At 36.1% G+C, this 26,687-nt stretch overlaps 1 protein-coding gene across 7 annotated transcripts in view; it reads right to left on the bottom strand.

The window, feature by feature from the left end:
- PSD3 (pleckstrin and Sec7 domain containing 3) overlaps positions 1-26,687 on the bottom strand; it is a 453,546-nt gene that overhangs the window by 210,670 nt on the left and 216,189 nt on the right. For 6 of the 7 annotated variants that reach the window (XM_087418635.1, XM_087418634.1, XM_087418636.1 and 3 more), the window contains one exon: positions 9,803-9,892. The exons of the other annotated variant lie outside the window; for it this stretch is intronic. In XM_087418635.1, coding sequence (XP_087274761.1) covers positions 9,803-9,892 — 90 coding nt within the window. The remainder of the gene's footprint in view (positions 1-9,802; positions 9,893-26,687) is intronic. 7 annotated transcript variants of the gene reach the window in all.

Genomic DNA, 26,687 nt, shown 5'->3' with positions numbered 1-26,687 from the left:
GGAGGAAGGTCAGCTCTGAGCTAACATCCATGCCAATCTTCCTCTTTTTGCTGAGAAAGACTGGCCCTGGGGTAACATCCGTGCCCATCTTCCTCTGCTTTACATGGGACGCTGCCACAGCATGGCCTGACAAGCAGTGCATCGGTGCGCGCCTGGGATCCAAACCCGGGCTGCCAGCAGCTGAGCACACGCACTTAACCGCTACGCCACGGGGCCAGCCCCACAAGTACACACTTCTTTGTCTAAACCAATAAATACAACATAAAAGTTAAAACTTGAGAGATATGATTTGAGTTTACGAAGGAAAAAAAATGACATTAAGAACACTCCCAATATTTAGATTGAAAGGATACTTAAAGATCACAATAGAGTTTTTCCAACTTCCTCTTTGCCACAGACTACTTTGCTCAAAAAACATCACATGAGTGTTTGAGCACAACAGAAAAACAGAGCAAGAAGTTCTGGTCGGGGTGGGGAGTGGTGACAGGCAGGGGTGGGTGCTGGATACTGTGGGCTACAGGAGCCTGAACTGAAAACCTGAAACTTATAGGCACAGCCCAAACATCTTATTTCACAAAGAAACCAAGGCATAAAGAGGTGAAGTTATCAGCCTGAGGCTCCATTACTAGTCACTAGTAGCACTAAGGCAGGCTCGGAGCCCAGTGGCTTCCACAATCCAGTCACAAAAACTAAAGCAGTGCAAAAAACAAAGCAGCTAACGTTTATGGACACGTGAAGGCGTTCTAGATGGCACAATGCTGGCCCCTGAACACACATCATCTTATTTAATCCTCACAATGACTCTTGCAGGAAGGTATTATTATCCGTTACACATGAGAAAACTGAAAAAAGTTAAGTTGCCTGGTCACGGTAAAACATTGGGCTTGCTTTCCAGATCTGACAGTACTCAATCCACACCGCCACAAAGCCTCCAGTACAGCTGGCCTAATAGATCAAACACGAACTCAGTAGAAACAATTAGGGTTTTTCTACTTTTTCTTGTTCTTGCACTCCATGTAGCTTAGAACACAGGAGATATGGGAAGGGAAAGAAGGGCAATCTTGGAAAACAATTTAGCAACAGAAACTCTAACAACAAGCTCAAAATAATCCAACAGCTAATATATTTCCCTCAATACTTTCGCCACCCATGTCCAAGCCACCATTCCTTCTTGCATGGACTATTGCAACCATTTCTTTACTGTCTTTTCCATTTCTACTACTTCCTTCCAAACAATTCTCCACAGCATCAAGTAATAATAATTAATTTTTTAAAAAATAGATTCATGTGACTTTTCAGCTTTCAACTCTTGAAAATAATTCCCATCGCCTTTTTCTTAATACACCATTGTTTTTAATGCTGCTACATAGTTAAATCTAACCTGTTGATCATGATATTCAGTACTCTGAAAGAAAGACCAAGAGTAGTAAAATTTCATTAAGCTAATTTTTAAACGATACCTAAATCTCTGGCTGAATGGAGAAAAACTGTCCCACTTGCCTTTCTTTTTCAGTGGACCATTTTTTCCCACTGATTATTTTGAGATAATTGTAGATTCACATGCAGCTGTAAGAAAATAGATTTCTTTTTCTTTCCTTTTTTTTTGGTGAGGAAGATCAGCCCTGAGCTAACATCCATTGCCAATCCTCCCCTCTTTTCTTGAGGAAGACTGGCCCTGGGCTAACATCCGTGCCCATCTTCCTCTACTTTATATGGGAGGCCGCCACAGCATGGCTTACCAAGCCGTGCATCGGTGCGCGCCCGGGATCCAAACCTGCGAACCCTGGGCTGCCGGAGCATGCGCACTTAACTGCTTGCGCCACCTGGCCGGCCCCAAAAATAGATTTCTTGTATCTTTTACCCAGTTTCCTCCGATGGTAACATTTGCAGAACTACAGTATAATACCACAACCAGAATACTGAAATTGATAAAACCCGATCTTATTCAGATTTCTCCAGTTATACTTGTCGTCGTTGATAATACTGGCAGCAAAGATGAAAGAGGAGAGAGCAAAAATGGGGGGAATTGTTGCCTAAAAGCAGGCTTTTGGTAGTGCAGGGCAGTTGTCAGCATGAATTCTCCCCGCTGAAAGGCTCCACTGAGACAGGGAGAGGAAACTGTGAAGTGGGCTGCACTGGCTTTGCTCTCTCTTTTTTAGAAGACTCCTCACAGCTCTTGCTGTCCACTGCGTACACAGGTCCTTTTCAGAGTTTGAGCTTATAAAAAATTGCTTATCTCTAAATCTTTAATGGCTGATTTTTTTTTTTTTTTTTTTGCCTACCCTTACATACAACTGTAAGGGATTAAAAAGCCTAATGGTTATGAACCTGCATAGTATAATTTTACATTTCCTAATTATGCCTCTTCCTTGTCCAACAAAACACATTAATCTATTTAAAATGTGGTGTTCTTTGTTGATCTTTTGAGTCTGTTTGTTTAAATGCTACCCTCCTGGCTAATTTCTCCAGCATTCTCACAAATTATTTTTCCCTAAATATACCAAATGAGAAAACTGCATATGAAACAAAACATATAATGCTTTCAGCCAACTATATACGTTAAAGAATGGATGTAGGTAACCTATATATTCTTAGAAACTTTTTTTAAAAGAACCTCACCTACGTTCTGTCTCTTGGGAAAGAAAGAGAGAACAAATGCATATGAATAAGAACTTTTATTAGGATTCTAACCAATTGAATATGCAACACTCTAATTCACTATGTTATTTATCATTTCATTAGCAGAATGAAGTATATGAATTCCACTAAGCCAAGCAGCTGATTTTCATTCTTTCAATTTAACTGCCACTCCCAACCACCCTGCACACCCCCTCCCCACCCACGCACACACTTCACTATTAACTACAGACCTGAGAAAGTGCAAAAACTTTTGGTCTTCCCTTAAGAGACTGCAAGCTAATTTCAAAGTTAATAAACTCCCAAGTAAAGGAGATAGAAGCAAGCTATTTCTACCACAAAAATCAAGTTTCTTAAGAATATTCTGAAGTCAAACATCTAATCATAAGCAACAGCCCGAAAGGATGGCATGTTATTGACTTGCCCAAGCAAGATTTATTTATCTTGCTTTTTAATGATTTCTAGTGACACTGCCTTGTAACTGCAATTATTCTTAAAGCTATTTGTGTACTTAAGCAGATTTAGGTGGAGGTATGTTTTAAAACACTCTGCAAATTGTACTCAGTTTTGTTTTTTAGTTATAGTAAAATCATTTTCAAAGACTTGGGTGTTTTGTTGTTTCTGTCCTCTCCATCATTAGGATGATATTATTGGGGCCCAGGACAGGCCAATTCAAAATATCCCACAATGGCATATTGATTATTTCCAATTAAAGTCACTTGAGAAGCAAAAAGGGCATTCTGACCCTCCTGTCTCTGTCCCCGCTGAAGGCAGGAAATAAATCTCCCCTGTGAAAGGTGCCCTCCTCACACCAGGAGACAGAGAGACATCGACATCCTTATCACCAGAGCTAGGAAATTTAGGGCGGGAGTAACCTTGTCACTTTTTTACTAATTTACTACTCCAAGCCCAAACTCTGCTTCGAGTCCTTACTAATTAAGCACCCAAACCTAACTTTCTTTGTCCTGTCAATTCCTCACAAATTTATTATTTCTTTGTGTAAAAAATATAAAAGATGCCTGCTTTGGTCACTTCTCTGAGCATCATTTTTATGATCTCCCATACATACACATTAAGTCGGTTTTTCTCCTGTTACTGTCTCGTGTTAATTTTATTATTAGTATAGCCACAAGAACTCAAGAGGGGTAAAGGAGGAAATTTTCCCCTCCCCGACAATGTAAACATTCTTAAAATTAAAGAACAGATTTTTTAGCTAAATTTTTTTTCTAATTCCCCTTGCTACCTATTGAATTCAGCTGCTGCTCAAGAAAAAAAAAATTAAAGATCTAACTATGACTAGGATAAAAATATTAAGGAGAACATTATGTCAGTATCAAGTGGTAGGTGGCAATAAGAAAACTGGGATAGAAAACAATTAGGATTTCATGTTTTGTTGTCAAAATCTTCAGTCTGGATGTCTCCTCAAAATGAAATTATCATGCAGCCAATAATTGACCTTCCTTCCCATATCTTCCTATGCCACTTTTCACTGGCTTCTTTTCTCTTCTTTCATATTGTTTTCTCCCTTCTTGCATGTAAATATATTTTGAAATGGCTTTTTCCCCTCTACGTGTATAAACAACGGGTGGCCATCACCCATCCCTGTGTCTCTCTATTTATGTACAGTAGTCTCCCCTTATCCACAGGGTATATATTCCAAGACCCCCAGTGGATGCCTGAAACTGCTGATAGTACTGAACCCTATATATATTATGTTTTTTCCTATACATACTTACCTATGATGAGTTTAATTTATAAATTAGGCTCAGTAAGAGATTAACAATAACTAATAAAAAGTAGAACACTTATAACAATGTATTATAATAAAAGTTACTGTGGATCTCAGCAACATCAGCCTATGATTTTTTTCTTTCCTTATCAACTTGAGAATTTTCACCTTTTCACTTAAAGGAAGCACTGCACGGCTTCTCTTTGGCATATCCAAATTGCCAGCATCCTTACTCTTGCACTTTGGGGCCATCATTAAGTAAAGTAAGGGTTACTTGAACACAAGCACTGCAATACTACGACAGTCAATCTGATAACTGAGAAGGTTGCTAAGCGACTAACGGCTGGTAGCATATGCCGCGCGGATACACTGGACAAACGGATGATTCACATCCCAGGTGGAATGGAGCAGGATGGCGTGAGATTTCATCATGGTACTCAGAATGGCGTGCAATTTGAAACTTATGAATTGTTATTTCATTTGATATTTTTGGACCACAACTGACAGTGAGTAACTAAAACCAAGGAAAGTGAAACCGTGGATACGGGGAGGACTACTGCAATAAGAAATGGGGGATTATCAACCATCAGAGTTAGAAATGGAAAGCAGACTGGACTGAAGATAAAAATGTAGGTTTTCTGTTAAAACCAAGAATAGAAGTTCATAGGAAACTCAGAAGAAATAAAACTTAGGGAAAAGGAAGGCAAAGGAGTAAGGTGCTGCTACATTTTGAACATGAGATAGAGGAACATTCAAGAAAAGTTTTAATTATTCTACAAAGAGTTTCAGAAACATGCATATGACGACACGCCAACACTCTCACCAGGTCCCTGGTATCTGCCCCTGAGGGGACTGAGTGGAAGAGATCCCCAGGCTAAAACAGTCAAGAGTCTACAAAACTGCGGAAGCAAGGCTCTACCACCGACAGTCCCTGTCCTGAGCCTTCTGGCCTAGGACTCCCTATTTGGAGAAAACACAAGCCAGGAGATAGACATTTAGCAACGCTTCTTCTTCCCCAGAGAATTTTAGACATTTCAAATAATTAACATCATTAATATGCCAGAACTATCTTGACATCTTTGAAAGAAGACAAAAACTAATTTGCTTCCTCAAAAGCTGTTCAAGATTCCAGTACTAGTTTAAGACCCTTGCAGTACCACCTCTACTGTTACAGCATCAAAGACCCAAACCAAACATAAGATATAAAAACATGGCAAGAGGGACAGGCCCAGGAGAAAGAGACTGTTAACAAGGTAAAAAGGCAAGGAAAATATAGGGTTAACTAAGGTTCATTTTCAGGTGCCTCCACAACGTTAAGACAGACTACAGAACAAACGCCTCTTGTAGAGGATTTTCACGGCTATTTGGAACCAACAAGTCTTTGGAAAGAAAGTCATAAATTATGAGGATTAAAAACCTTAGCACAAAAGGAAGAAATGCTCAAGGTCAAGGTCACAGACTGTTCCTTTGAAAAAGCAACAGGAAGCCTGTGCTTAGACTAAAAAGGGATAGGGGATAGACGTCTTTGTCTATTGACAGTAATCCCACTTGACCATAGGAGTTGTAAAACACCTTAGGTCCAAACACCTACAGGAAGGGATGGAGTCCCTTTCCAGTCCACTTTGAGTCAGGTAAAGAATAAAACAATATTAAAAATAAAAAGTTATAATAGCTAACAAATATAGCATTTACTACATGCTAGGACTCTACTGGCTTTATGTATTAACTCATTCAACTATTAAAACAACTAGATGAGATGAGTACTAATAAAATCTCCCATTTCACAGATGAGGAACTCAGGAGACAAAAGCTGAAATGAATTTGCTCACAATCCCTCAGCTAGTAAGAGAGGGGAGCTGGGATTAGAATGCAGCCAGTATAGCTCCCAATAATCAGAATCATCATACTACCGTGTCTCTCAGGAAGTTCAGCCTCCAATCCAGAGCTGGCCCACATTTTACATTCTCATCCTTCTCTATTCATGTCCTTAAGAATTTTACTATTTATTAGGGAGTCTTAGGAATGTCTTATTAAATCTATCAGAACCAAAAGCAGAACATCCCCGTTCCCCTTCTTTTCTACTTTGTGCCCTGTGACACATGAAGGTAAACTACACCCAAGTGTTGGGATGGGCAGGCCCTGTAGAGCCACAAAATATGCCAGATGGTTTGGCATATTTTGTTCAATGAATTACTATCTTGATTTGGTGAGGTAATAGGGAGAGGCAATAATGAGAAAGGGAGAACATTAATGTTTATGGGTGGGAGATGAAATGAAATAATGACCTAAATAATAAAAATAAGTGTTCTACTGAAATCATACCTATACTTCAAAGGCCTATCTCAAAGATCACATCCTCCCAACCAGACTTCAGGTTTAAAGAACCTAAATAATATTCTATCCCAGTTGGCCTTTGGTACCCAACTTTTTCCAATTTATATTACAGATATATCTATAAATTATACTGTAAGCAACTTGTGGGAAAAAAATTCTTATTTGCACAAAGCACTCATACCTGTTTAGTTCATCTGAGTGAAAAGCGAAACTGCAGTGGAACTGTAAATTGTGAAAAAGGGCTCAGTGTATCATCTAGCCCTTTAGTGTAGTCTAAGGCAAATTTAAAGCAAAATATTAACTGAAGTCTCTGAATTAAAGGCTTGAAACAAGTTTCACATTTTTCATACATTTAAGTATGTTATACTCTATATTTTTCATAACTATTTCTGTTGAGAACAAGCAGAATTCAGTTTACACTTTTAATACGGAATAACTATCCATTTTAAGGGAGGAAAAAACCCTCCATCTTTCTCAATTTTGTGATCTCTGAGGACAAGGGCCCTTTTGGTTCCAGCATGTTCTCCAAATCCACAACACCTGGTGAACATACAGTGGGCCTTCATAAACATTCCCAACTACACAACCGCACTCAACAACAGACATAAATCCAAATGTTACTTTTGATCCAAAGAAATCTAAAAGTAATAAGGTCAACATGTAACATTAGCCTCAGTTCAATCCATGTAACTTTAAGCATTTTACCTCATAACTTAAACTGAATGTTGTACATGCCTGTAATTTTTTAAGTTGGAGATGGGGTGGAAGAAGAGAGATAGGGGTTACTTGGAACCTGTAAGATGATACCAAATGTTTTTGTGTTTATCTGTATGTATGTATGTATCTGCATGACGTGTATAATCATATTTTCCACCAAAATTCAAATTAATATTCTACCCAATAATTAATCTCAGCAGAGAATCAAGAGATAGATATGGAGAGAGAGAAAAGAAAGACACACAAAAGGCAAACAAAAGAAAAAGGAGAAGACAGAAACAGAGAGGAAGAAAAGGAAGGGAAGAGGTAGGTGGGAGGAGAAGGAGAAGGGAAGAGAGGGGGAAAGGAAGAGCCACATAAAGAGTGAAATGAAACAAAAATGGTTTGAAGAAAACCTTTTCTTGCTGAAATTTGCAGTAAAATCCAGATTTCTACTGAAATGGAAAACTCGCATCTTGGGTCGGTGAGTGGCTGGGGTTTGTTATGAAAGCATATCAATATTTTACTTGACAATTGCCATGCTAAATGCCACTGTTATTTTCAGTGTCATTTCACTGTCATCTTCTCACAGTAAATAAAGAAAAATATAATACATATTTTTCCCCCTGAGGTTTGTAAACATGATCTCAGTTGTACAACTGCAACAAATCATCCAGCAAATTCCTGGTAGAGTAAATCAAAGAACATATGTTTACCCAAGATGAACAGTAGCCACTGGACTGTACATTAACTATGTTTGGTTTCAGACAGCTCCATTAAACATGCTCTAAATCTGCCCAATAATTTGCCCACAGTCATACTACCATGAGCTACCACTAAAATCTAAAGGCTTCACTACGAAAATTTTTCCTGTCAGTTTTCATTTCTGACATAACTTGATAAAAGTCTCACAAATCCTCTTAGAAAGATTCCATTATTTTCCATGCTAATACCACTAAACTGAAAAAAGACTCGTTAACATGTGTACATGTTCAGTGGATGTACAGAATATATTTATCATGTCATATTCCAATACCTTTTATCTCCCATTTGGAATTGTAGCTTTAGAAATGGCAGCAAATCTATAAAGAACCAACTTGAAAAATACCTTCCTTATATAGTAAGCTGAAGCTACTTTTCTTTCTGCTTTTTTCATAATGTTATTTGTTTAACAAGCTGCAATTAAAGTAAGACTTAGAACCTCCTAATACCATATTTTTATAACTTCTTTCATTTTCCATATAGTATGTCTTTCCAAATCTAGCAGAACTCTATTATATATACTTTATATAGTTTAAAAGTCATATAAAACATAATAAAGGGGCCCGCCCCGTGGCGCAAGCGGTTAAGTGTGCGTGCTCCACTGTGGTGGCCCGGGGTTCGCCGGTTCGGATCCCAGGCTCACACCGACGCACCACTTGTCAAGCCATGCTGAGGCGGTGTCCCATATAAAGTGGAGGAAGATGGGCATGGATGTTAGCCCAGGGCCAGTCTTCCTCAGCAAAGAGGGGAGGACTGGCAGATGTTAGCTCAGGGCCAATATTCCGCACAAAAAAAAAACATAATAAAGGACTAATCTCTCAGCTGGTACATTTCCATATTATACCATGACTCAAATGTGCCACCCTTCTTAGCAAATTCATTCAAAGGAACTGATGACAAAAGAAATCTACATGTGTATAAAGTTCTTACAGAGAAGGCTGGAATCAAATAGAAATCTGTAAAAATCACATTCTCACCATACACATCTTATCCTGAACTTCTAAAATATTCACACCCATTATCAATCAATCACAAATTATATTTGATCAAATGCACATCTCATTTATGCTGCTGTAGAATGTTACGAATTCCAAAGTTGATTGTGTTGTCTCCTCGAAATCAATCTGATCATAGGGAAAAACATGTTGATTATGACCAATAATAAAGCCAAGTACAAATAATTCAGGCATTCTACAATTACCAGACTTAATTTAATCTATTTCCGGAGACAACCTGAGTGGCTCTGTGACTAGGGACTGAATATAGGCAGAAGCGCTTCCCTTATAGTCTGCAAATTCTTTTTTGTTTCCACAGTGACTATACCTTTGTGACCCTTCTCAATTTATGACGGTCTGCTTACAAATAAAAGTTCAAAAGCTGTCTACTACCTATTTTTACGAATCATTCCAAGTCTACTTATTATCCCAGTATTATTGATTACAATGTGGACTTTTAGGAATTATTAATTGAAGGGTACTTTGCAGTCTGACACATCAAGGACAAGGCCCAATAGAAACATCACCAATAAAACCAAGAGCAAAAACCAAAATACTTGCATGATCCTTAGCCTGTCTATTTTGAATTAAAAAGTAAGCAGAAAATATAAACTTAAGTATATCTAAAAACCAACATTTCAATGCTTACTTTCAGTAGATCCTTGGAGAAATCACCACCCTCATTTACCCCTTGGAGGTTTGCAATGAACTCTTGGCAGGTCATCTTCTTTCCAATATTCTGGAATATAGGCAAATAATACATCATAATGACATATACAGAATTAAGATTAATTCTTAAAATGTGATTAAGTAAAGCAAGATTGAGTTGGATTTTCAAAACAGGAATACACACACACCCCCCAAAATATGTGTATATATATACACATACATATAATACAAATTTATATGCATAAGAAAAACTAGATGGCTTATGCTTTTAAAACTGTCAGTAAATACAAATAGCAAAATTATGTCAAACTTTTATTTTAACCTATGAAAAAAATCTGAAAAATCTATACATTCATATAAATAAATAATGTAGTTTTTAATGAAAAATATGAATAAAAATGACATTTCTGAGCTGAACTCTGATAGCTATTTATTTGCTTATTTATTTGTATTTCCTAAATAGTGTCAAGAAACGTGAAGGATCTGAGATTTTAGCTTACTTTCAAGCTAACGTCAGCCCGTCACAATCTCATGAATGCTGGCAGAAGAAGTAAGACTCCTAGGTCAGAGGCACAGGAATTTATTACAACAATAGAAGTAGCCAGAATATCAGTATTGTCTTGCTCCAGTTCCCTGAATCCCACTTCTCACGGAGCAACTTGAGTAGGGCCAGCTGACACCTACACACACAGTGGGCTGCGATACAGGAGAAGAAGCCTGAGATTTGGGAACCTGAATCTTCATAATGGACAGTAAGCACGCTTGCCCCTTTGCTCTAAAGAGAGAAATCAGCTCTTACCTTCCAAAGCTATAAGCAAATCTATCCACTGCTCTGGGGTTACTATATCTTCCAAAGCTGCTCACTATAGAAATAATCTTGAAAGACAGACCAAAACAAAGGCAACCAAAGCTTCTGTTCACAAAAGGTACAGAAAAGCAAGAGACCAGTGGAGAACTGTCTCCAAACTTGCTGCCAAGCTGATTGAAGGATAATAAGTTTAACCAAAGAAAATCTCATTAAGAAACAAAACATAGTTAGAAAATCTAAACTCCAAAAAGAGAAAAGATACAAATTTGCTGACTGGGAAAACTAATAAAATTACTATGACAGAGAGTCACCTGCTATGCCAACTCCAACCAACTGGTAAAAGCTGCCAGTTGTGAAGGATTCTGAGGTTCACTCTGAACACCAACAGAAATCCGTCATGAGTGCAGGAGAGGGATGTAGAACACAAACAAGTGGCACAAGCAGGGGATCCTGGGCAAAATGTGGTCCAAGCGAACAGGAAGTACACGCACATATTAATATCCCTTTGCAGAGTACACACACAAATAAAACGTATGCTCTGCAAGGCTATTTTATTCAGAAAAGACTAAAAGAAGGGTACAACAGTAGTCTTCAAGCTGGGGCAGAACATTACTGGAGATAGACTTTAAAAGGGATGCAACGCCACGGATAGTTTTAAGTGAGTATGTATACAGAGCCTTAACTTTAAAAGTACAGATCTGCCTGAGAACATATACACTTAGGTGTCTTAAAAGTAATGGCTTCCCACTTCCCCTTTCACAAGCGCTCTGCTACTTTACAACATGAAACCCATGCTACCTAATTAATTATAGTGAAAACGCTAAATAATTTTTGTTAAAATTCTTGCCTCTTCAATCAGCAAAGAGGGCACAGTCAGACTTTACATGAAATATTGGATGAACATTTTAACAAGAACTGGCTTTGCCAATTAACTTATTTGTAGATAGTTCCCGTAATTTGAATAAGTTAAGTCTGCAGTCCTAAGTTTGGATAAAAATTTATTTGAAGCACAGAAAGGAACTTTAATGAAAAACACCATTTCACAACATTATGTTGAAAAAGACATTTCAGTTTTCCCAATTCTTATCAAGTGTATCAGATCAAACAAGGTGCCTCCAGGTAAAAAGTAACAAGTATAATCAATAATCATTTTGATATGACTTGGCAAGGCCTTTTTGGATATGTTCTGATGATTTGAAAAAATGGATGAATAATGACTAGGTAACAAACTCTTTTCCAAGTCAGGTGGTTTCCAATTCTTTGCTTTTAACAAAATTAAAAGAGGACATAATTTAATCATCAGTTAAAAACCAAAATGTTTTTTAATATGTGATTTGGTGAATTCAAATACTCGTAACATTATCTGTTTTTTAATCAATTTCGTATTGTTAACAATGATAAAAATTTCTTTCAGAATGATTTATATTTAAACCCTTGAAATCTTATAGTCATACGAAATTGAAACTTTCATTTCAACTTATATAGTTTTTTGTTGCAAATAAGTACCAAATAATGATCAATAGAAGGCTCCCAAGTATAAAAACATTACATGAGGAAAAAAAAAAAAAACTATGGAAAAGTAGACAAATTATGACTAGTAGGAGAAAAAGAAATGGAATAAAAAGAGTTGATTTTTTTATATGATGATGGAGAAGTGCCAACTCACTATATCTTTTTAAAAATATCAACTTTATTGAAATATAATTCACATAACATTCACTCTTTTGAACTATACAATTTAGTAATTCTTAGTATATTGATGAAGTTGTGCAGCCATAACCACTATCTTAGTTCAGAACATTTTCATCATGCCAAAAAGAGACTCCATATCCAGTAGCAGTCACTCCCCAAATCTCTCCTCCCATCCCCAATACCCATCTCCTGGCAACCACTAATCTACTTTTTATTTATGTAGATTTGCCTATAGAGGACATTTCATAAAAATGGAATCATATAAAATGTGGCCTTTTATGACTGGCTTCTTTCATTTAGCATAATGTTTTCAAGGTTCATCCCTATTACAGCATGAATCTGTAATTAATTTCTTTTTATTGCCAAATAACATTCCATTGTATGAATATATCAAATTTTGTTTATCGTTTAGAAGTTGACAGATATTTGGTCTGTTTCCACATTTTGGTTACTATGCATAATGTTGCTATAAGTATTTGTGTACAAGTTTTTGTGTGGACATATGTTTTCATTCCACTCATGTATATAACAAGAGCAGGATTACTGGGTCATATGGTAACTCTATGTTTAATCATTTGAGGAACTGTCAGAATGTTTTTTGAACTGGCCACACTAGTTTACGTTCCCACTTGAAGTGTATGAGACTTTCAATTTCTCTATATCCTCACCAACACTTAGCTGCCCTTTTTATTTTAGCCATCCCACTGGGTATGAACTGGTATCTTGTGGTTTTGGTTTGCATCTCCCTAACGACTAACGACGTTCAGCATCTTTTCATGCCCTTACCGGCCATTTGTATATGTTCTTTGGGGAAATGCCTACTCAAATCATTTGCCCTTTTCTTATTGAGTTGTCTTTTTATTGTTGAGTTTTAAGAGTTCTTCATATATTCTGGATACAAGCACCTTATCAGTATGTACTTTGCAAATATTTGCTCTCATTCTGGGGGTTGTCTTTTCACTTTCTTGATGGTGTCCTTTGAAGCACAAAAAGTTTTTAATCTAGATGAAATCTAATTTATTTTTTTTCTTTTGTTACTTATGTTTTTGGTGTCACATATAACAAATTATTGTCTAATCCAGGTCACAAAGATTTACTCCTATGTTTTCTAAGAATTTTATAGTGTCAGCTCTTACATTTAGATAGTTGATACATTCTGTATTAATTTTTGTACAGGGTAGGACATACCAATACAACTTCACTCTTTTGCATGTGGCTATCCAGTTGTCCCAGCACCATTTGTCAAAAAGGCTATTCTTTCCTCCAGTCTTGGCATCTTTGTTGAAAATCAACTTACCATAAATGTAAGGGCTTACTTCTAAACTCTCAATTCTATTGCATCGATCTAGATGTCTGGTTTGATGTCAGTATAGTATTCTCTTGATTCTTGTAGCTTTGTAGTAAATTGTCTTTTGCATTTGCATTTTTTAATTGTGGTTAAAAAAATTTACCATCAACCATTTTTAAGTGTACAGTTCAGTAGTGTTAAGTATATTCACATCGTTATGAAACAGATTTCCAGAACTTTTTCATCTTGCAAATCTTAAACTCTATACCCATTAAAAAACAACTTTCCTTTTCCTCTTCCCCCTGGCCTCTGGTAACCATCATTCTACTTTCTGTTCTACAAATTTGACTACTTTAGATATTTCATAAAAGTGGAATCACAGATTTTCTTTTTATGACTGGCTTATTTCACATAACAAAATGCCCTCAAAGTTCACCCATGTTGTAGCAAGTGTCAGGATTTCCTTCTTTTATAAGGCTGAATAATATTTCACTGTCTATATAGACCACATTTTTGTTTTTCCGTTCACTCGCTGGTGCTCCACTTCTTGGCTATTGTGAAGAGCTACTATGAACACAGGTGTGCGAGTATCTCTTTGAGATCCTGCTTTCAGTTCTTTTGGACTGACAAAGAAATGGGACAGCTGTATCACGTGGTATTTCTATTTTAATTTTTTGAGGAACTTCCATACTATTTTCCTTAGGATTGCACTATTTTACAATCCCACCAACAGTGTACAACTGTTTCAATTTTGCCACATACTCACCAACATTTGATATTTTGTTTTTTTTTTTTTATAGTAGCCATCCTAATCAGTGTGAGGTGATATCTCATTGTAGTTATGATTGGCATTTCTCTGATGATTAGTGAATGCTGAGCATCTTTTCATATGCTTGTTGGTTACTTGTATATATTATCGTCAGAGAAATTTCTATTCAAGCCCTTTGCCCACTTTTTAATTGGGTTACTTGATTTTTTTGTTGTAGATTTGTAGGAGTTTGCTACATATTCTGGATATTAACTACTCATCAGATATATGATTTGCAAATATCTCCTCCCATTCCATAGGTTGCCATTTCACTCTGACGACTGTGTCCTTTGATGTACAAAAATTTCTAAGTTTGATGTAATCCCATTTGTCTATTTTTGCTTTTGTTACCTCTGCTTTAGGTGTTATATCCAAGAAATCATTGCCAAGTCCAATGTCATGAAGGGTTTCCTCTGTTTTCTTCTAGGAGTTTTATAGTTTTAGATTTTATATTTAGGTCCTTAATCCATTTTGAGTTAATTTTTTACATGGTATAAGGGTCCAACATCATTCTTTTGCTTGTGGATATCATTTATTCCCAACATCATTTGTTGAATAGATCCTCCTTTCCCCATTGAATGGTCTTGGCACCCTTGCTGAAGATCACTAGACCATATACGCAAGGGCTTATTTTAGGGTGCTATATTCTATTCCATTGGTCTATTTGCCTTGTCTTTATGCCAGTACCACACTCTTTTTAATACTGTAGCTTTGTAATATGTTTTGAAATCAGAAAGTGTGAGTCTTCCAATTTTGTTGTTTTTTTCCAAAGTTATTTAGGCTATTCGCAGTCCCTTGATATTCCATACGAATTTTAGGATGTTTTTCTATTTCTGCAAAAAACGCCATTGCAATTTTGATAGGGATTGTATTGAATCTGTAGATCACTTTGGGTAGTACAGACATCTTAAGAATATTGTCTTTCAATCCATGAACATGGTAAGTCTTTCCATTTATTTGTGTCTTCTTTCATTTCATTCAGCAATGTTTTGTAGTAAGTTTTGAAATTGAGAAGTGTAAGCCCTGCAATTTGTTTCTCTTTCTCTAGATTTTTTTGGTTATTCCGGGTCCTTTGCATTTCCACATGAATTTCAGGATTAGCTATCAATTTCTGCAAAAAAATAAAAAAGAGAAAAGACCAGCTGGGATCCTGTCAGTGATTCTGTTAAACCTGAAGATCACTTTTGAGGATATGCCACTTTAACGTATGTGTCCCAATCCATGACCATGGAATAACTTTCCACTTCTTGGTTTCTTGAAACAATGTTTTGTAGTTTTCAATGTCAATGTATTGATCCTATTTTGTAAGTTTATTCTTAAGTATCTTACCATTTCTGATGCTATTGTACATGAGATGAATTTCATTTTCATATTGTTCATTGCTAGTATATAGAAATACAATTGATCTTTGTATTTTCAACTTTTATTCTGCAGCCTTGCTGAACATTTTTTTTTTTTAGATTCTAATACTTGTTCTTTTTTTTCCTTTTGTAGATTCCTTAAGGTTTTCTACATACAGAATCAGGTCTTCAAACAGAGATAATTTTACTTATTCCTTTCTAATCCTGATGCTTTTTCTTTCTTTTTCTTATCGAATTACCTTACCTAAATTCTTCAGTAAGTTACATAGAAGTAGCGAGGGCAGACATTCTTGTCTTGTTCCTGATCTGGGGGATAATTTTCCATCTTTCACCACTAAGCATGACATTAGCCATGAGTTTTTCACAGATGCTCATTTTCAGATTGAGGAAATTGCCTTTTATTCCTGGCTTATTACATGTTTTCTTTTAATCACGAAATGATGTTGGATTTTGGCAAATGCTCTTTCTGTGTTTACTGAGATGATCATGTGGCTTTTCTCTTCTATTCCATTAATATAGTGTATTAGATTGATTTTCATATGTTGAACCAATCTTGCATTCCTGGAATAAATCTCAAATGGTTATGATGTCTAATCCTTTTTTTTTTAAGGATTTTTCTATCTATATTCACAAGATATATTCTTAAGGGATATTAGTTTTCTTGTGATTGCTTTGTCTGGTTTTGGTATCAGGGTAATACTGTTTTCAAAGAATGCTTTGGAAAGCATTCTCTCTTTTATTTTTTCTGAAGATTTTGTGAAGAATTTATATTAAAACTTCTTTAAATGTTTGGTACACTTCACAAGTGAAGTCATCTGGTCTTGGACTTTTCTTTGTGGGAAGTTTTTTTTTCATTACTGATTTAATCTCTTTACTTGCTGTAAGTCTATTTGGATTTTCTATTTCTTCTTGACTCAGTTTCAGTAGTTTTTATCTTTCTAGGAATTTGTCCTTTTCACTAGGTGATCTAATTTATTAACATACGATTGTTGATAGTATGCATTTATCATCCTTTTTATTTCTGTAAGGTAATAGTAGTGTAAGGAAACAGTAGTTTCATCACTGATTTTAATAATTTGAGTCTTCTTTTTTTCACGGTCAGGCTAGCTAGACATTTGTCAATGTTGATCTTTTCAAAAAACAAACTTCTGGTTTTATTAAAATGTTTATTGTTTTATCTCTATTTCATTTATTTCTGCTCTATATTATTTCCTTCCTTCTGCTTTCTTTGGGTGTAGTTTGCTATATTTTTGTTTCTTATACTGGAAGCTTAGGCTATTGATCTGAGATCATTCTTCTTTTTTAATATAGGCATTTATAGCAACAAATTTGACACTTAGCACTGCTTTAGCTGCATCTCCTAAGTTTTATGCTGTTTTCATTTTCATTCATCTCAAAGTATTTTTTAATTTCTCTTGTCAATTTCATCTTTGACCTATAGGTTATTTAGGAATGTGTTGTTCAATTTCCACAAATTTCATTCTGTTAATGATTTCTAATTTCATTCCATTGTACTCAGTGAACATATTTTGTATATTTTCACACCTTTTCAATTTATTGAAACTTGTTTTATGTCCTATCCTGGAGAACGTTCCATTTGTACTTGAAAAAAATACATATTCTGCTGTTGTTGGGTAGAGTGTACTACAGACGTCTGTTAGATCTAGTTGGTTTACATTGTCGTTCAAATCTTCTATTTCTTTGTTGATATTCTGTGCAGTTATTCTGAGCATAATTGCAAGTGGGGTATTAAAGTCTCAAACTATTATTGTTGAATTGTCTATTTCTCCCTTCAATTCTTTTCTCCCTCAGCTTTATTGAGATATAATTGACACGTAACATTGTGTAAGTTTAAGGTGTCCAACGTGATGATTTGTATATATATATAGTACAGAAATTTGTTTATATATATTGTATTATATATATGTATATATAATGAAATGATTACCACAATAAGGTTAGTTAGCATATCCATAGCATCACATAGTTACCTTTTGTGTGTGTGTGTGGTGAGAACTTCATTTTTTTAATTGATGTTTTAACAGTTTATAACATTGTGAAATTTTTGGTTGTACATTTTTGTTTGTCCATCACCATATATACATCTCGCTTCAACCCTTGTGCCCACCCCCTACCCCCATTGCCCCTGGTAACCACAATACAGTTTTCTCTGTCCATGTGTTGGTTTATATTCCACATATGAGTGAGATCATACAGTGTTTGTCTTTCTCCTTCTGGCTTATTTCACTTAACATAATACCCTCCAGGTCCATCCATGTTGTTGCAAATGGGGACGATTTTGTCTTTTTTTATGGCAGAGTAGTATTCCACTGTATATATATACCACATCTTCTTGATCCAATCATCAGTTGAGGGACACTTAGGTTGTTTCCACTTCTTCACTATAGTGAATAATGCTGCAATGAATATAGGGTGCATAAGCCTCTTTGGATTGTTGATTTCAGGTTCTTTGGATAGATTCCCAGTAATGGGATAGCTGGATCATAGGGTATTTCTATTTTTAATTCTTTGAGGAATCTCCATACCATTTTCCATAGAGGCTGCACCAGTTTACATTCCCACCAGCTGTGTATGAGGGTTCCTGTTTCTCCACATCCTCTCCAACATTTGTTGTTTTTTGTCTTGGTGATTACAGCCATTCGAACGGGCGTGAGGTGATATCTTAGTGTTGTTTTGATTTGCATTTCCGTGATGATTAGTGATGTTGAATATCTTTTCATATGCCTATTGGCCATCTGTATATCTTCTTTGGAGAAGTGTCTGTTCCTTTTATGTGTGTGTGTGGTGAGAACTTTTAAGATTTACTCTCTTAGCAACTTACAAGTATATGGTATTGTTAATTACGGTCCCCATGCTGTATATTAGATGTCCAGAACTTATTCATCTTATAATGGGAAGTTTGTACCCTTTGACCACCTTCACCCATTTCCTCCACCCATAGCCCCTGGCAATCACCAATCTACTCTCTGCCTCTATGAGTTATGTTTTTCTCCTTCTCCCAAGTTTATTGGGATATAAATGACATATAACACTGTGTAAATTTAAGATGTACAACATAATGATTTGATATATGCATACACTGCCAAACGATTGCCACAATAAGGTTAACACATACATTACCTCACATATTTACCATTATTTTTGTAGTGACAACTTTTAAAAACTATTCTCTTCTGATCCAGAGTCAGACACATTATCCATTATTGCATAAGTGGCCCACCAGTAAAAATCTATTCTCTCAACAACTTTCAAAAATACAGTATTGTTAACTATAGTCATCATGCTGTACATTACATCCCAGGAACTAATTCATCTTATAACTAGAAGTTTGTACCCTTTGACAACCTTCACCCATTCCCCCAACACACACACACCCAACTGGCAACCACCAATCTGCTATTTCTACAAGTTTGGTTTTTTTAAGATTCCACATATAAGTGAGATCATACAATATTTGCCTTTCTCTTTCTGACTTATTTCACTAGCATAATGCCCTCAAGGTTCATCCATATTGTCGCAAATGGCAGAATTTCTTCTTTTTATGGCTGAATAATATTCTATTGTGTGTGTATACGTATGTATGTGTGTGTACATATGTATGTGTGTGTACATATACATATATGTGTATGTATATGTATACATATATGTGTGTGTGTGTGTATATATATATATATCACATATCACATTCTCTTTACCCATTCATCCGTCAATGGACACTTATGTTGTTTCCATGCCTTGGCTGTTGTAAATAGCGCTGCAATGAACAGGAAGGTGCAGGTATCTCTTAGAGATGGTGATTTCCTTTCTTTTGAATATATATCCAGAAGTGGGATTGCTGGATCATATGGTAGTTCTATTTTAATTCTGAGGAAACTCTGTACTGTTTTCCATAACGCTTGTACCAATTTACATTCCCACCAACAGCGCACAAAGGTTCCCTTTTCTCCACATCCTTGCCAGCAGTTGTTGACGCTTGTCTTTTTGATGAGGGGCATTCTAACAGGTGATGTCTCATTTTAGTTCTGATTGGTAGTTCCCTAATGACTAGTGATGGTGAGCATCTTTTCATTTAGCTGTTGGCAATTTGCATATCTTCCTTGGAAAAATTCAGTTCCTTTGCCCACTTTTTAACCAGATTATTATTATTATTTTTGCTGCTGAGTTGTATGAGTTTCTTATATATTTAGGATATTAACCCTTTATCAGATATGTGATTTACAAATATTTTCTCCCATTCCATAGGTTGCCTTCTCATTTTGTCGATGGCTTCCTTCGCTGTGCAGAGCTTTTTAGTTTGATGTAGTCCCACTTGTTTATTTTTGCTTTTGTTGCTTTTGCTTTTGGTGTCAAATCCAAAAAGATCATTGCCAAGACTGGTGTCAAGGAGCTTACCTGCTATGTATTCTCCTTGGAGTTTTACGGTTTCAGATCTTATGCTCAAGTCTTTAAACCATTTTGAGTTGATTTGTGTGTACGGTATAAGATAGTGGTCCAGTTTCATTCTTTTGCATATGGATATGCAGTTTTCCCAACACCATTATCCAAGAGACTGTCTTCTCTACCCCACTGAGTATTCTTGGCTGCTCCCTTGTCAAATATTAGTTGATTGTCTATGTGTGCATTCATTTCTGGGCTCCTTCTCAATTCTGTTCCATTGGTTTATGTGTCTATTTTTATGCCAGTACCATACTGTTTTGATTACTATACTTTTGCAGTATAGTTTGAAATCTGGAATTGTGATGCAGTCTGGCTTTGTTCTTCTTTCTCAAGATTGCTTTGGCTATTTGGAGTCTTTTGTGGTTCCACACAACTTCTGGCATTTTTTTTGTATTTCTGTAAAAAATACCATTGACATTTTGGTAGGGATTGCATTGAATCTATAGGTGGCTTTGGGTAGTATGGACATTTTAACAATATTAATTCTTCCAATCATGAACATGGGACATCTTTCCATTTATTTGTGTCTCTAATTTCCTTCATCAATGTCTTTTTGTTTTCAGTATACAGATCTTTCATCTCCTTTGTTAAATTTATTCCCAAGTATTTTATTGTTTTTGATGCTATTGTGACTGGGATTGTTTTATTCCTTCCTCAGATAGTTTATTGTTACTTTATATAAACACTACCAATTTTCGAATATTGACTTTTTATCCTGAATCTTTGCTGAACTCCTTTACTAGCTCTAACAGTTTTTTTGTGGAATTTTTAGGGTTTTCTGTATTTAAGATCACATCAGCTGCAAACAGAGACAATTTTACTTCTTCCTTTCTGATTTGGATGCTTTTTATTTCTTTTTCTTGCCTGATTGCTCTGGCTAGGACTTCCAGTACTAAGTTGAATAGGAGTGATAAGAATAGAAACCCCTGTCTTGTTCCTGATCTTAGAGGAAAAGCTTTCAACATTTCACCACTGAGTATGATGTTAGCTTTGCTTGTCATATATGGCTTTTATTTATGTTGAGGTACACTCTACACCCAATTTATTGAGAGTTTTTATCATGAAAGGATATTGAATTTTGTCAAATGTTTCTTCTGCATCTATTGAGATAACTATATGATTTTTATCTTTCATTCTATTAATGTGATGTATAAGATTTATTGATTTGTGTATATTGAAACATCCTTGCCCCCTAGGGATGAATCCCACTTGATCATGGTGTATGACCCCTTTAATGTGCTGTTGAATTCGGTTTGTTAGTATTTTGTTGAGGATTTTTGTATCTGTATTCATCAGTGGCCTGTGATTTTCTTTTCTTGTAGTGTCCGTAACCGGCTTTGGTAGCAGGGTAATGCTGGCCTCGTAAAATGAGTTTAGAAGTGTTCCCTCCTCCTCTTGAATTTTTTAGAAGAGTCTGAGAAGGACTGGCATTAATTCTTCTTTAAATCTTTGAATTCACCAGTGAAACCATCTGGTGCTGAGCTTACCTTGTTTGGGAGGTTTCTGATACTGCTTCAATCCCCTTGTTACTGGTCTGTTCAGGTTTTCTATTTTTTTAGGATTCAGTCTTGGTAGGCTGTATGTTTCTAGGAATTTATCCATTTCTTCTAGGTTGTCCAATTTGTTGGTGTATAATTGTTCATAGTAGTCTCTTATGATTCTTCGTATTTTTGTGGTATCTGTTGTAATGTCTACCTTTTCATTTATAATTTTATTTATTTGAATCCTGTTTTTCTTGGTTAGTCTAGCTAAAGGTTTGTCAATTTTGTTTATCTTTTCAAAAAATTCACTCTTCATTTTGTTAATCTCTTCTACTGTTTTTCTACTTCTATTCCATTTATTTCTGCTCTTATTTTAGCTCTAATCTTTATTATTTCCTTCCTTCTGCTAACTTTGGGCTTAGTTCTTCCTCGTCTAGTTCCTCAAGGTGTAATGTTAGGTTGTTTATTTGAGATCTTTCTTTTTTCTTGATATATGCGCTAATAGCTACAGTTTCCTCTTAGAACTGCTTTTGCTACATCTCATAAGTTTTGGTATGTTGTTTTTCCATTTTTGATTGTCTCAAGATACTTTTTAATTTTCCTTTTGATTTCTTCTTTGATCTGTTGGTTGTTCAGAAGTATACTGTTTAATTTCCACATATGGGGCCAGCCCCGTGGCTTAGCGGTTAAGTGCATGCGCTCCGCTGCTGGCAGCCCGGGTTCAGATCCCGGGCGTGCACCAACGTACTGCCTCTCTGGCCATGCTGAGGCCACGTCCACATACAGCGACTGGAAGGACGTGCAGCTATGACATACAACTATCTACTGGGGCTTTGGGGGGAAAAACAAATAAATAAATAAAATTATAATTTCCACATATGGTGAATTTTCCAGCTTTCCTCCTGTTATTGATTTCTAGTTTCATATCTTTGTAGTCAGAAAAGATACTTGATATAATTTTTATCATCTTCAATTTGTTGAGACTTGTTTTGTAGCCTAACATATGATCTATCCTAGAAAATGTTCCACATGTGCTTGAAAAGAATGTGTTTTCTGCTGCTGTTGGGTGGAATATTCTGTATATGTCTGTTAGGTCCATTTGGTCTACAATATTGTTCAAATCCACTGTCTCCTTATTGATTCTCATAACCATTGGTGAGAGTGGGGTATTAAAGTCCCCAAGTGTTACTGTATTGCTATTCATTTCTCCTTTGAGTTGTTAGTATTTGCTTTATAGATTTAAGTGCTCCAATGTTGGGTGCATAACCTACCTTCCATTCATCAGTTGTCTATCCATGTATTAAGTGCCTATACCTTAGAATTGTTATATCCTCTTGGTGGACTGTCCCTTTCATCATTATAAAATGTCTTTGTCTCTAGTAATTTTGGTCTTAAAGTATATTTTGTTGATATTAATATAGCCACTCCATCTCTCTTTCAATTACTATCTGCACAGTACTTCTTTTTCCATTCTTTTATTTTCAGCCTGTTTGTCTGTGAATCTAAAGTGAGTCTCTTGCAGACAGCACACAGTTGGATACTTTTAATCCATTTTTCTAATCTAAGTCCAATGTCTGGCTTCCCTCAGGGGCAGTTTCTATTGACTGCTATCTTTTACTGTGTATGGACCATACATTCCCGTTTCTTTGCAAGTTTCATAATTATTTGTTGAAAACTAGAGATGTTAAATAATATGGCAACTCTGTAAATCAGATTCCTCCCCCCCCAGCTGTTTTCTATCACTGTATTGTTTGTTTAGTGGCTTTTCCTAAACTAATTCTGTAAAGTCTACATTCTTTGTTTTGTGTGGCCACTGAAGTCTCTCCTCAGTTAGCTCAGCAGTAGACTTATTATTGGAAAGCGACTTCTTTAAATGCTTGGGACCAATAAGTATCCAAGCCTTTGCCATGAGGTTCTATGTGCGTGTTGAGGCATATTTTCAATGCTCCAGGAGGCAGTTTACAAGTCTGTCTTAGTCTTTACTTTCTGCTGGAGCAGAATCTCAGGGTCAGCCAGACATAAGACCCTGAGGCCTTTTTAGGTTTTTCCTGGGCATGTGGACAAAGATTTCCAAGAATATGTCAGAGCTTACCAAAGCCTCCTTTATATGTCTTATTTCCCACCTTTTCCTCTTAAGTTTTTTGGTCAGCCTCTTGTTTGCCCCAACTGTTATCACCACCTCAGGCAGCAGTAATGTTGAACTATTGCCACATGCTCTGGGGAAAAGACTGTTTTCACTGAATGAGCACAGAGTTGAATCAAAGAAAGAGGAGCCGCCAGACAAGTCAAATGATGACAATTCCCTGGGAATGGGGCTTTTGGAGGAGCTCCAAACTGCCCACTCCAGCGGGTGCTAGACCTCTGTCTTCATAGCTACTGTGATTGTGAGGCTATTAGTTTTCAAGATCACTGTGGAGCTGGGGAGAAGGGAATGGTAACAGGGCAAGTGAAAACCGAACAAAACTTAGGAACTTATGGAAATTCAGCTCATTGTTTTTTCTTCAATAAACAATCTTTAGATTGTTGCAAGCCTCTGGTTAATTTCCAGAGTTCTGAAAATGTTGATTTTGACCATTTTTTTTGCCAGTGATCTCACTGCTGTTTGGAGGAGCAGATTTTCAGAGGTATTTACTGTCGTTTGGAAATGCTTCTCCCTCATTATGATCTTTAGATCTAATGAAAGACTACTTTTTAATATTAATAGTTCATGTCCACATCAAAAGTTAAGTCTTTTTATAAGTTTTAATTACTTAAACTTATATTAAAAAAATGTAGCTGACAACTTTAAACTGGAAGAAAGGATAGTTTTTTCAAAATTCTTTTGGGAAGATTCACGAGCAATATGTTTAAAGATCACTGGGTCAAAAATGCTTCTTTAAGACACCATGAATTTCATTGTAAGGTGTAAATAAAACTTTCATCATTTAATTAACAACAATTCTGATGTTTTATAACATTTAAAAACAATGGTAAAGGCCTTGGAGTTATTTTGGTTTATAAAATCATACCTCATTCCAAATTCAAATTTATTTTATTTGGTTTATTTATTTAGCTTATTTGGCATTGCCTTTTATATAGCTTCCCAGTGACCCTAGCATTGCCTACATTAGTATAAAGATACCAATTTGACTCACACAGACTTTGAAACAGCCATTAGAAAAAGAGCAATGAGGCGGGAAAATGGATATGTAAATTCAGACCAACAGAAAACAATCCAAACATTTTGGGTCCTCCACAGTAAGGAAACATTAGTGCCATCACCCAATACATTGTGCCTAAATTTGTCTGACCAATGCAGGGAATAAAGATAACCAAGATACATGGCTTTCTATGCGTCAAAGATGCCCAACAACGTCTTGAATACTTGATTAGTTGAGGCTGTTTATATCTGTCATTTATTGTCCTGTTCTGACTCACCGGTAATTCTTCTAGATAAGGTTTAGGAGCAAAAGCTAAGGGTCAGATCAGTCCATTTTGCATCTTCCTGAGATATATGTTTAAACACTCCCAGAGTTTTTATATCATTTTTTATCAGGGAGTAAAAGTAAAATGAAGTGAAGTCTTTGTCATCAAGAAACACTCCTTATGATACCTGGATTTTTTTCTTCTTGCTATACCAAATTGTCTCAATTATTTTGAAATACTATTATTCAAACAAATGCTGTGCACTGAACAAAGCTAACTCTAACCATTGACTTTGTATCTCCGCAATTCACAGGTATCACAGAGAAGCTCACATTGTCATTGTTCTATTCATTTTCGTCCCAAATTGATTCATAACTTTGGAAAAAAGTAGCCCTGCTCTGAAACAAATGCCAGCCAGTTGCATGCCAAGGCAGTGCTTTCATAGTACTTTCTTATATTCTGAACTCCTTCCCATTAAATGAATATGGCACGGAGATTTGAAAAGGCCTCCCGATGCATTTACAAGGCACAGAAATTGTCCCTTGAAATGAATGCAACATTTCCAGTCAAATCAGATACTCAATGAATATGAATCTCTGGATCATTACCTGTAAAATCAGGAAATATTTTTAATCAAAACTAACCTAAAAAGATAATACACAAAGTAGAAAATCCATAAAAAGAAAGAATTCTATTTGAAATCCCAAAATACCAGCAAGCCCAAATCTTGAATATTTAGCCAATTGAGGTACCATCATTAATGAGAGAAAATATTAATCAAAAAGTCAAGGGCCAGCCCTGGTGGCCTAGTGGTTAAGTTTGGTACACTCCACTTCAGTGGTCTGGGTTCCACTCCTGGGCGCAGACCTACACCACTCATGTGTTATTGGCCATGCTGTGGTGGTGGCTTACATAAAAAGGACAAAAAGGGTAAGACTGGCAACGGATGTTAGCTCAGGGCGAATCTTCCTCAGCAAAAAAAAAAAAAAAAAAAAAAAAGTCAAAAAACCCTAGACTGGGTGTTCACATCTCCAGACAAACTTAAGGCTATTTTTCTTTTCAAGACACATTAAATGACTTTTAGAGAGAAATTCTTTGATGAATTTATCATTTCTGAAAAACTTAACTCGGATATGTTTTTAACACACTCCCATTTAGAATGTTAAGTAAAAGGATCATCCTCAACCTCACCCTACAATGTCTGGGGGAGGGAACAGAAGGTTTCACGGACTAAGGGCAATAGTCTGCAAGAGATAAATTCTGTAAATTTCTGTTAAGGACCAGAGAGGAAATATTTCAGACTTTACAGGCCATAAGGTCCTTGTCACAACTACTCAACATTGTCATTTTAGTATAAAGATATAAACAAATGGGTGTGGCTGTGTTCCAATAAAACTTTACTTACGAAAACAGGCTGTCAGTGGGTTTTGCCTGTGGGTCATACGTTACCAACCTCTGGTCTAAAAGAAAACCGGAAAGAGGAGGCACTGGTATTGAGCACATCCATGAGCCAGCATGCAAATAGATTAGGCATCCTCATGTATTCTGTGCCTTAATTTCAAGT

Source organism: Ceratotherium simum, chromosome 28, assembly GCF_057802395.1.
Source record: "Ceratotherium simum simum isolate JZ-2026a chromosome 28, ASM5780239v1, whole genome shotgun sequence".
Lineage (NCBI taxonomy): Eukaryota > Metazoa > Chordata > Mammalia > Perissodactyla > Rhinocerotidae > Ceratotherium > Ceratotherium simum.
Note: the sequence above shows the minus strand (reverse complement) of the source record. Positions and strands in the feature narration are given on the sequence as shown.